At 50.4% G+C, this 11,606-nt stretch overlaps 1 protein-coding gene across 1 annotated transcript; it reads right to left on the reverse strand.

The window, feature by feature from the left end:
- Positions 1–1,714: 1,714 nt before the first annotated feature.
- LOC102683649 (protein kinase, AMP-activated, gamma 1 non-catalytic subunit) lies at positions 1,715–11,313 on the reverse strand. The gene is made up of 13 exons (XM_006629452.3): positions 11,140–11,313; positions 10,320–10,371; positions 9,518–9,618; positions 8,294–8,375; positions 8,107–8,165; positions 7,714–7,759; positions 6,470–6,524; positions 5,878–6,004; positions 5,594–5,759; positions 5,369–5,406; positions 4,362–4,508; positions 3,215–3,308; positions 1,715–3,093 (listed from the first exon to the last, which is right to left on the reverse strand). Exons 1-13 carry the CDS (start codon positions 11,146–11,148, stop codon positions 3,077–3,079), a joined length of 993 nt encoding a protein of 330 aa, XP_006629515.2. The 5' UTR covers positions 11,149–11,313; the 3' UTR covers positions 1,715–3,076.
- Between the last annotated feature and the right edge of the window lie 293 nt (positions 11,314–11,606).

Below are 11,606 nucleotides of genomic sequence, written 5' to 3' on the forward strand. Positions count from 1 at the left end.
GGGTAACGAGGGGGGCAGGTCCCCTAAGCCAGTGGTGGGGCAACCCAGCAGACTTCTTCAGATTTAATGGCAAATTGGAACCCCATAGAAGTGCTTTTACAACTGAGGACTGGAGCCAGTTCTTTACACAAAGAGTGGTGGGAGTCTGGCACAAGCTGATCAGCTACATTGTTGAAGCCAACACCCTGAATGCTTTCAGGAAACAAATCGAGACAGGAGGAACCACTTTACACAAAGGGTGATGGGGGTGTGTGCAACATGCTGCCCAGACATATTTATGAAGCTGGATGAGATTCTTAGATCAATTATCTATTAGCAAACGAGCAATGAGATGTATGGGTTGAGTTGTGTCCTGTAGTTTAATGTTTCTTATATACTACACTGTGGCGATGGCTGACCACATTCCACACAATGTAGCTGAGTCAGCGTATCATCTTAAATATACTGTAAATGAGAAAGCGTATCATCCAGCCTGCTAGATGCACTGCTGGTTCCCCTTTCCAAGAAGCCTGCACAATCCACTGATCAGATGCTTTGAAGTAACACATCACACATTCATTTATTCTAGAATGTCATTCACATAGGCTCACAATTAATCAATGGTGCCAGGCGTATCCAATTTTCATTCCAGTAGCTCTCTTTAAACAGCTGCATTCACACCATCATGTGAACCTACTTGGCTTTTTTTTGTAAAACAAAAACAGAGGAGCAGCACCAAACCTGTTTAATTCAAAACTAATGACCATCACAGGTGGGCAACACTTGGTGGAGGTGAGTAGAAGCCATAGGACTTGCTTGTGAAGCTGTGGCCATTGCCATCATATGGGTCTTGGGCTATGACCTCTGACCCCAGGCCGTGATGAGGACAGGGTGCAGAATTCTAGACAGTGTAATGCACACAACTAAACAGTCTCTAGAGGGCTTGACTGTTGAATCCAGCATTACTGTCAGAGACCTGCCAGCTGCTGGTCCTGGTAATTGCTGCTAATAGGTGTTTTAGTGCACAATTAAGTGCTCAGCTCTAGAGGATGAATAATTACTTCAAATTCCCAAATCACATTGTCCACACAGGGTAAATGCTTTAGAACACAAACCATACCAGTTGAATTAGTTAAAAGGCCTAGGCTTATGAAAACAAATTAACTTATTGACCAGCTCTTAATTTCTTCTAATTGACAAACGCTGTCAGTGCTTCTTTTTCACTACGCCCTTCGGGGAAAATGACTAATCTTTTAAAAAGCATTTTGACGTCGGTATTAGAAGGAATACCGATCAACTTCAATTCCAGTCAACCAAACACTTCAGTGCTGACATTGCCGGGACTGACAACGTGGCTGTCTGGGAACAGTGTGGTCTGACTCGACATGCAGAGGACAAGTGTCTCTAAACCCAGCAGACACACTGACCTCCCAGGACCAGGACTGGATACCCGCAGACACACTGACCCCCCAGGACCAGGCCTGGACAACCTGCTGCAGACAGGACAAGGGAGTAAGGAGAAGGAGCTGGGGATCGCACAGCTCTGTCCAGATGTGTGCAGCGACATTGTCAGATGCCCCCTATTACAATAGCAGAGCACAGCAGCTGGGCAAGGCTGTCAGCCAAAAGACAACAGCCCAGCAACAAGATCATTTGATATGAAGGGTAAAACATACACACATAAACATTCCAAGACACAAGAAATAACAGACATAAAAAAACAACACAGAAACAGTACAAATTACTGCTTGTGCTTTAAAATAAAAAATACATAGCATGAACAGAAAAGATCAATTATATATATACCAGTATACATAATTCAAATCATTCCTAATTAAAATTATCAGCATACATAATTGATAAATGAATGATCAATGAAATAACACAAACTGCCAAGATTCAGCACAATTGCCCTGCACTTTCTCTGATGGCGATAAGGCTCTCCGTCCCTCATCTTGCCAGTAGTAGTCTTGTTGGACTAGTAGGGGGCGCTCCTCCAAACCATTCCCCAGTGTGATGACACTGCCACAGGGGATTCTGACCAATGAATGTAACTTTAAACTAAGGGCACCTTGAAGATCCCAGGGAACTCTTCATAAAGGAATATTAAACCTGACTGAATTTCACTCTGGTTTTACACAATCCGACCGCCTAAGGTTCCTCCTTAATCCACCTGGGGCAGCCTCTCTTTCTAAATTAAAGTTCGGGGAAAAAACAACACTTTCCTGGGGAGTAATTAATACAGAAAATGTCCTAATTACATTTGTCTCCATAACCAGGACTGCTTTTCTACATCCTTGGTTAATGTCTTGGCACACGCCCACCTGTCTTGGAATGGCCAGATGGAGGAACACCTATGTTGTCGGTGCCAGTTTTTAGACAATAGAGGTGCTGCTGCATCAGAAGCAGACAAGACCGAGTAAACCCTATCTGTCCCAGTGCTGCTCGTCAATTACGTGCCATTGCTAAGGGGAATCTTGATTATTGCTGGCTAGTGGCACAACCCTGATTTGAACTAGCAACATCCGGACCACAGAGTTCAACCTGCCATCCATGAGGCTCTTCCATTGGGTGTACCACTCACCTCCGTTTTAGAACAACTGATTGAGCTAAAAGCCTAAGCATCCGTGGCCCTGGGGTGACCAGGGCTCCGCTGTGAGAGGTCCTGGCTATGGAGAACAGATTGCAGGTTCCGCGCAAGAACGGGGAGCTGAGCTCAGACGGTGCTGTGGACAGAAAAGGATGGGCCAGAATGGTCAGATTTCTCACGCTTGGCTCAGTCCTTTACCCCTCCTAAACCTAAAATTACAATGAGGAATGAGGTCTTCTGCTCCGGTGCAGGCTGGTGAATGGTTCTGGTCCAGAGTGAAGGATTTGCACTGCAGATTTCACCGTGACAAATCAAATCCAATGTTGGATCCCGAGTCAATTGATCTCAGTATTATGGAGCATCGTAGACAGAGACAGCTTCTGGGGTGCAGGAGGTTGAGCAGTAAAGGGGAAACCTTCCACGCACCACAAAACCCCCACCATTTTCAGACCTTGTCCGCAAAAGCCTCTTCTATCATCCCTCCATCTCTCCTCGCATCAACAGTCATCAGTCACTCTTCTCTCCTGAAAAGAAGGGACCATCAAGACGCTTCGTTAGGGCTACCTGAGACGCGTCTCGTACCCGCCGCAGCGGGACGGCCCTATCTGTGCAGACATGACGAGACACAGACGGAGCGAACCTGACCTCCGGCCGTCAGCACCAGCGCCTGCAGGATGTCGGACAGAGAGACGATGCCCTTCACCACCTCGCTGGCATCCACCACCACCAGCCTGTGGACCTGCGAGGCACAGAGACAGGAGTCACTGAGGGGGGCACAGCTGGGAGAACTGGACCAGCCTCTGCCCGAGGGGAATGATCTCTGCTGGATCCTCCCAGCAAAAGGATGAGTTCAGATAACAGGCTTGGGTTGGTTTTAAAGAGCGGTCAAAACAGAAGAAATGAAAGTATAAATGAGTAGTGAAATACATCTCATGTAAAATATTGTTAAAGTGCATATACTGAACAGTGACTGCATCATGTTCGAATTAAAGAGTGTATGTAACATGAGTACTTTATGCATTTACAAAAAAACAATAACAATACAATGACGTACACTAAATTAAGACATGTAAGAACCAGCAACATGCAAAAATACTAAATACATAAATTACTTTTTTGTACAGCATACCTGTAAATCAGTCTAACAGGCATGAATATCAGTCCTACAGGGGTGGGTGGGTGAATTACTTACAATGGGTGTAGTCTGTTGTGTGTGCTTTAGTGAGTTTTCTACAGTGTATTTCGACACATGAAATAAAGAATATATATTTACGAGTGCTGACTGCAGCAATTGCAGTGTTGACTGCAACTGTTACAAATAAGTCAAAAGATCCCATAAGCATATATATGTAATGCAGTCAGAGGGTCTTTAATCAACTGTCTCTTGCCCTGAATTGAAAACCTGCACGTCTCAGCTCCTGCGAGTCTTTTTCTCAGGAATGCTGGAAAGGTCAGGCCCTTAGAAACACTTTTTGTTGGGATTCTGACAAACTAGGACATTATAACAAGGGTCAATCTCGTCGCCCCCAGTGACGACCCGTCCCTGCTGGAGTCTCGGTCTACAGCTCCAAGAGGGAGACACGTCTGGAGGTCAATCAGAAGCCCCTGACAGGGCTGGGACAGTCAGCCAATCAGGAACCTGCTGGCTGGGGAAAACACTACATCTGATGATGTCACGACCAATCAGGTGCTGGGATTCCTGGACTTCCAAATGTGGGAACTGGCGACTCCTGGCAAGCTAGCTAGCTACCCACGTGACCCATCAGCCAGCAGCTCAAGCAGTCCTGCGCACCTCGGCCTCCACCAGCCTGTTGATGATGGCCTCCAGCGTCTCGTGGCAGTAGCACTTGAGCACGCCCTCGAAGTACTGCGAGCGGTGCTGCAGGGCCTTGGTCACGGTGATGTCCAGGTTATTGTAGGTCTTCTCCGCCGCCAGGTTCTGCAGCAACAACACAGCGAGACGCTGAGGGCCGCAGACGGAAACGCCACGCCAGTCACGGGGCACAGACTTCCTCCTAACGGCCCGCCCTCCAAAACCCCCGGGCCGCCTCGACCACCAGATTGTCAGCCTCGCGAACAATCGCCAGTTCTGAGCAATTCGGCAAATCGTTTGTTTAAGGAAACATGCTTCTTGGGGAACTAAAAAATAAAATAATGATCGAATAAAAACGATCGAATTCCAACACATTACTCTCATGCCGCAAGCAGAGAGTAAGAAGCGGGGCCGATCGGTAGTTATCGGCTAATAAGATCTGAAGATCCCAACTAGCTGTTTCTAACAAGAAACCAGGGTATCGGCTTCAACAACATGGCTGGCAACTTGTTCCATATCCCTCCAGCCCATTGTGTCAAGAAGTGCCTCGTTTCGATTTTGGGAGCCCCTGGGATTTTTTAGAACAAGGTGTAGAAACTGATGATCTAATTAATGGTGACCTACTGAACCTGCCAGGCAGGGTGCGGCACCTCTGTCCGAGACTGACCGGGCACTACAGTGTCAGAGGGCACAGCTTGTCACTAAATTGGCACCCAGCAGCCGTTTATGTCTGCTCTCTCTACGTGTGGCTCTGCAGGTCCCGCGAGCGCTTTACCCCAGCGGAGACCACACTCTGTCCAGCTCCACGCAGAGACTCCCTCTGCACTGCAGGCTGATCCACTCCAGGTCTTCACAAGGCGCTGGAGAGCTCAACCTCCTGACCTCGGGTGAGTCGGCACTGCACACACCCCACCCTGCCCAAACACAACAGCCACGTGGAAACTGCACCCCCCCCGACAGACAGAGCAACAGAGGGGCACACTTACGATGACATCGAACTTGGAGTAGATGTCCACTACTCGGCCTGGGAGAGGGAGAGACAGAGGGAGACAGAGAGGGGAGGAGGTTAGAAAGGAAGAGCAAGAGGAAAAGGTCATTTCATAATTCAGAGGTGGCTGCACGTTCTGCACGCCTTCGACGTTGGCTTTGCATCTGCACATGCGTTTCTCCACCTGGCTGTGTGCTGACCTCTGACCCCCCCCCATCCTCACCGGAGTCGTCCACCACAGGCAGGGCAGAGACACGCTGCTCCACGAAGATGCCCAGCGCGGTGTAGAGGGGCGTGTCCGTTCTCACCATGGCGATGTTCTTGAACGTCCCGATGCCCAGCTGCTCCAGAGTCTGCCTCATGAAGGCTGGCTTTGGCATCTCCGAGATCTCTCCCCCCGGACAGGGATGGGGCGAGAGAGAGGGAGAGGAAGAGATGGCACATGAGCAGGTAAGTTACTGCCAGGGGTCAAGGGGCAGGGGTCAGAGGGCGAGAGGCAATACTCACAAACAGCTTGAGGAATTTGAGGATCCTCTTGTGTGTGAGGATGTACAGGGTGTTCCCCGTCAGGGGATCGATCACAGGAAGCCTGTGGATCTTGTGCTCCACCAGCGACGACACTGCGTCATACAGACTGAGAGAAAGAGACTGGATTAAAGCTACAGAAAGAGGCAGAGGCAGAGACATACTGGGGAGATCATCTTTCTGAGAGATGTACCAGGATAAAAAGAGTGGAAAAACACAGGGAGAGAGACAAGACGGAGACAGAGAATGGCAGACCCAGAGAGACAGAGACACAAGAGAAAAACAGACCAATACAGAGGTTCAGAGACAGAAAATGGGACAGAGAGAGACACAGGGTCAGAGAGAGACAAACCGATAGGTTCAGAGATATCATCAGGGGGACAGTTAAATACAGATCCAGAGACAGCAGGACAGAGAGAGGAGGGCAGGCAAAGAGGGAGAGATAAATACAGATACAGCGGGACAGAGACAGGAGGGCAGAAAAAGAGGGAGAGATAAGTAGAGATCCAGACCGGGACAGGGGGAGAGAAAGAGAGAGGCACAGGGTGTGGACACCAGATGAGAGAGTGCTGACCTGGCGCTGGGCGAGATGCTGACCAGAGGTTTGAACGAGTCCTGCAGATACACCTCTGAGAGAGACAGAAAGCCATTATGACATTGACTCACATTTAATAAAGACTTTATTTAACACAGCACCTTTCATGACCATGACTCAAGGCACTGCACAGAACAAGAACAGCAAAAACATCAGAACATGAAAAGAACAGCCAGAACACGAATTCAACCATTCCATGTTCAGGCACCTTTGAGTTATGGTGGGATGGGAGTTAATTGATATGAAATTCCAAGTGCAAGATAAAGACCCCCCCCCCCCCCCCACAACTAAGGAAAGATAAAACAGACCATCACAAGTGTTCAAGGTCTTGGGAATGTCCAAACATAGGGGGGCCCCCATTACTATGGTAACAATTTGCGTCAGAAGCGGCTGAAATTTGCTATATAAACTGGAAGTTTTGTACCTATATTTCAAACAATACTTTGGTCTTATTGTTCCTTGCATACAACAAACTCAGTTACTCAGTGGCTCTAGAACGTATTTGTCTGTTACTACACATGTAGAGGTAAAGACACCTTCACAAGACTGAGAACATGAGCTGCGAATGCAAGGCTCTGGTCACAAGTGACTACAGGATTCCTGACCTGAATACCAGGACATCAACACTCAAGCTGAGGCCGACATTTGCAGAGGTGACAAGGACAGCCAATCAGCTTTACCTTGGCCTTTTCAGAGTTCATTTGAGCAGCATGACAAGGTCAGCGCTAACTGATCCAACTTTTTGAGAATTTGGGGGTCATCAGCATTGATATGAAAGCAGATGGCATATCGATGAAGAATCTGACACAATGGTAACCTTCATCTTCTAGCCCCTTCACACAATTCAGGGTCACAGGGGAGCCAGAGCCTATCCCAGCAAGCAACAGGCACAAGGCAGGGTACACCTTGGACATGACACCAGTCCATCTCAGGGCACATACAGACACACACACCAGGGGCTACCAGCATGTCTTTGGACTGTGGGAGGATACTGGAGCACCTGGAGGAAACCCATGTGAAGATGGGGAGAACATACAAACCCCACACAGATGGTACCCCAGGCCCGGAATTGAACCCGGGACCCTAGCGTTGCTGACCACTGCGCCCCCGTGCTGCACCGCAGTGGTTACAGACACACAGACAATAAAAAGATCAGATTCAAGAATGGAGCCCTGTGGGACACCAAACATGACTTACGTTGGTAAGAAGAAAGAGACACTTACCTCTCCACGTCTCTATTTTGTGCTCCTCCAGCTCATATATCTGCACCTGAAACAGCACAGCACAGCCCTGTCAGACAGAGGGAGGCGGGGAGGCGGGCAGCACAGCCCTGTCAGACAGAGGGAGGCGGGGAGGCGGGCAGCACAGCCCTGTCAGACAGAGGGAGGCGGGGAGACGGGCAGCACAGCCCTGTCAGACAGAGGGAGGAGGGGAAACGGGCAGCACAGCCCTGTCAGACAGAGGGAGGCGGGGAGACGGGCAGCACAGCCCTGTCAGACAGAGGGAGGAGGGGAAACGGGCAGCACAGCCCTGTCAGACAGAGGGAGGCGGGGAGGCGGGCAGCACAGCCCTGTCAGACAGAGGAGTTGAAGCGAGAGGGACAGAAAGTGTCCTACCAGAGGAGACTTGTAGTAGCGGTGGAGGATATTGATGAAGTCTGTGATGGTCAGCATGCCTGCAGGAGAGAGAGGGTGCCGTTAACCTAGTGCGGAGAGCCTCTCCAGTGTTCTTTACTGTTGAGGGTCTCTGAGTTTACAGCTGCACAGCACTCAGCGGTGTCGAGGCACAACGCCTGCTCCTTACCCACAAAGCACTGCTTCTTGCTGTCCCAGAGTGGGGCGGCTCGAACGCCATTGGACACCAGAGCAAAGAATGCCTTCTTCACCTGGACAGAGAGGAGAGGGGAGACAGAAGGAAGACAGCAGCAGGGAGGGGGAAAGGGCCACAGGCAGGAAGGAGAGTTGAGGGGAGAGAGACGAGGAAGGCACAACGATGAGGATGGCCCCTGTCCTACACCACCTCTCCTCGCCTCCTGCCCTGCGACCCACCCATTTCTACAAGACCCCCAACATCCATAATGCCCAGCTTTCTCAGGACAAATATTCCAAGCATATGGGCATCACTTGGAAGACACAAACAGAGTCACTGCCCCAGATCAAGGCTCAGAAGAGACACCAGTCCATGTCAGGACAACTGGAACTCCATCACATCCCAGCAGCAGTGCCTCATCAACAGCGCGGTCTTAAAACGACAGCCAGCGATTGCACGGCTCTGAGGTCTACCGAGACACACGAGCGTGTGTGTTGAGGATTCTCCTGACGGGGAATGGCTGCTGTTCAGAACAGCAGTCCACAAGCCTCTTGGCACTGTTGCTGTATTTCACAGGAACACCAGCACCAAATCTGAAGTGTAGCTATCCTGCCACAGACGCCAACACCTCCCCCCAGGAATTAGATGTCATCCAGCTGTTTCTTGAAAAAAGCCAGGGTATCGGCTTCAACCACATGGCTGGGCAACTTGTTCCACACCCCCACCACCCTTATTGTTTTAAATACACTGCTGTGAAGCTTCCTCCTGGAAGATCCCAGGACGTCTTTAGAAAGAAAAGCAATCACACAGAGATTAGTTAGCAGAGGGGATTAACAGACCCATCTGAAATGGAGATACACACACATACACAGAGGTCCTCTGGGACTGTGATGGAGAAGCACTACCCTAAACCAATTCAACCCCATACCCTCTCTCTGCAGAAGCTTAGCACTTTCTCAGACACGCCGACTTGCGGACATTTACAAAACAGAAGCAGACACTTGGCCTATCGTGTCTGCTGGGCTGGTGACTAAACACAGGATCTCCTTGTGGAGATCAAGCCACTTCTTCGAGGATCCCAGCAGATTCCGTTTCAGTAACATGGCTGGGCAGCTTGTCACCCCCTCCCACAACTCTTTGTGTAAAGAGGTGCCAACTGCTTCTTTACACAAGGAGGAAGGAGCAGAGGCATCTGGGCACCCGGCGTGGCCCCCGTACCTGCAGCGAGGTGTCGAAGACCACCAGTTTGGAGCTGGTGGGCACCAGGTCGTAGCAGCGGTGCGACTTCATGAACCGCGTGTAAACATCGCGATCTGGGTCTGCGGGAGAGAGACAGGAGACACCGTGTTCAGGTCCCTGTTCCTCCAACAGGGCAGGAGGCACGGGGCCGTGTTTTGTGCCGGCTGTCCTCTGATTGCTGGGAGAACTGAGCTGTTTCAAACTGTTACATGTGACCATACCGCCCCCTGCTGGTAAGCTGACTGACCTACAGGCTGTTACTGGATACACAGAGAAAACAGCTTTTTCAGTAGCCTGGCGGGTGGGCATGTTAGGTACAGTATTTGGTTTCGGCTCACCCGAAGAAGGCTTCACGGCCAAAAAATTGTGTTTCCTTTCTTCTCTTTTCAGCCTGGAATCAACCTTTACTTGTTCCTTTGCAGCCTAAGCCTGCTGAGGCAGCTCCCTGCTTGAACTACTACAGTATCTGGTGCCTGTTTCAGTGTCGGGGCGCCCCACAGTGGGGCGTTAAGGCGGTGATGGGGGTGTATCTCCGTGACAGCCTTCCTTAGACCTCCTCCACTCTCGGCTGCTCCTCTTACTGATTCAGCTGAACACAGCCAGATCAGCTCTGAATGATGTCATGTCCCGGACCGCACACAGTGGAGCTGGGTCGGCTCTTTTCATATAGGGCACCTGTGATTCCTACAGGATAGGGCCAGTCCAGGACCAGGGCTGGAGGTCTCTGGGCTACAGACCCCCTCGCTGCCCCTGCGGCACACTGGGACACTGTCCTACCCACCTGCTGTAAGGGGACGCTTTTTGCCCTCTGGGTCTTCGAGGCCGGCTGCGATCTGCAAACACAAAGCATCCGCCATGAATTGCGGCCACAAGTTTATTGTGTATAACAAGTCAAGCGCTAAAAGCGGGCGGCTCTGCTGATGCCGTTTTTACTGTCCCGTCAGCACCCGCGCCCCTATGGACAGGCGAGTTTTGGGGAAAAATGTTGGAATTTATTTGGGGGCTGGGAGCAGGAAAAATCACCGGGAGCAAAAACCCGACAAGTCATAAAAAAAAAGTCTGAGATCCTGTCACTGCAAGCGATCGTGCAGGACAAGGGTGTTTCTGAACCGAGCCTCCGACCCGGCAGCATCACAAGACTCCTCTCCGAACAGATCCGGGAGGACAGACCGAGAGGCTCGGCGCTCCGAACCGAACCGGAGCAGGCGGAAGTTTGTTTCGAACACAGCGGCATATCCGGGTTTCAGAGTTTGTAATAAAACTCCAAGTTACAGCCCTGTCCTTCCACACCGGAGAGGGAGAGGGAGAGATGAGGACGGGACGAGGCAAGATTGCAGTGTTGAAAATCAACTGCCAGTAACGTAACCGATCTGCCCGAATTAAAGCAACTCGCTCTTCTCTCGCCCCCTCTCTCATGTCGTGCAGGACACGAATGCTCCCCAGGTGTCTGAAAGACGCAAGCACCGGGCTCTGAACACGGAGTACAGCTCGTTCCCAGTAAATACATTATTTAGTGGAAACACAGGCAAACACAAGATGCGTGTCGGCTCCATGAAAATAAATACGGTAACGCGGATATATAAATATTTTCTCCAGCTCACAATCTCCATGCCATCCGCTGTCTCGCACGACCGACGGGGCTCTATTCCGGATATCTACTGCCGTCAGAAGAGGTTGGTTTGCTTGCTCATTCACTTTTTCTCGCTTTAATCGCCGTTTCTGGGAAAGATTTCAGTCCCCGACGCAGCCCCTCCTCTTTTCGACTTCCGGTGGGACCATCGATGCAGCAGGACCAGGGTCTAGAGCGATCACGCCCCTCTGAGGGGGACGTCCGGTTAGGGTTTCGTGCTGGCAAATAGCGCCTCCTGCTGTTCAGGTACAAGAACGTCTCCGACAATTCACGTATTTTTCCGTCCTGTGCACCAGTTCGACACCTTCTAACCTCGTAGAATCCAGGGTATCGTCTTCAACACTGTGGTGGGGTAGCTTCCTACACACTCCCACAAGGAGATGCCCCTGTTTACAATTCCAAAAGCACTTTCACTTAATGTAAAAACTGAAAACAGGA

The sequence above is a fragment of the Lepisosteus oculatus genome, chromosome 1, assembly GCF_040954835.1.
Source record: "Lepisosteus oculatus isolate fLepOcu1 chromosome 1, fLepOcu1.hap2, whole genome shotgun sequence".
NCBI classification, from domain to species: Eukaryota; Metazoa; Chordata; class Actinopteri; order Semionotiformes; family Lepisosteidae; genus Lepisosteus; species Lepisosteus oculatus.

Coding starts and splice junctions, on each gene's coding strand:
- LOC102683649 (XM_006629452.3), bottom strand. Junction 9,619..10,319: donor AAAGCGTCCCCTTACAGCAG/GTGGGTAGGACA, acceptor TCTCTCCCGCAG/ACCCAGATCGCGATGTTTAC. Junction 8,166..8,293: donor CAAGAAGCAGTGCTTTGTGG/GTAAGGAGCAGG, acceptor TCTCTCCTGCAG/GCATGCTGACCATCACAGAC.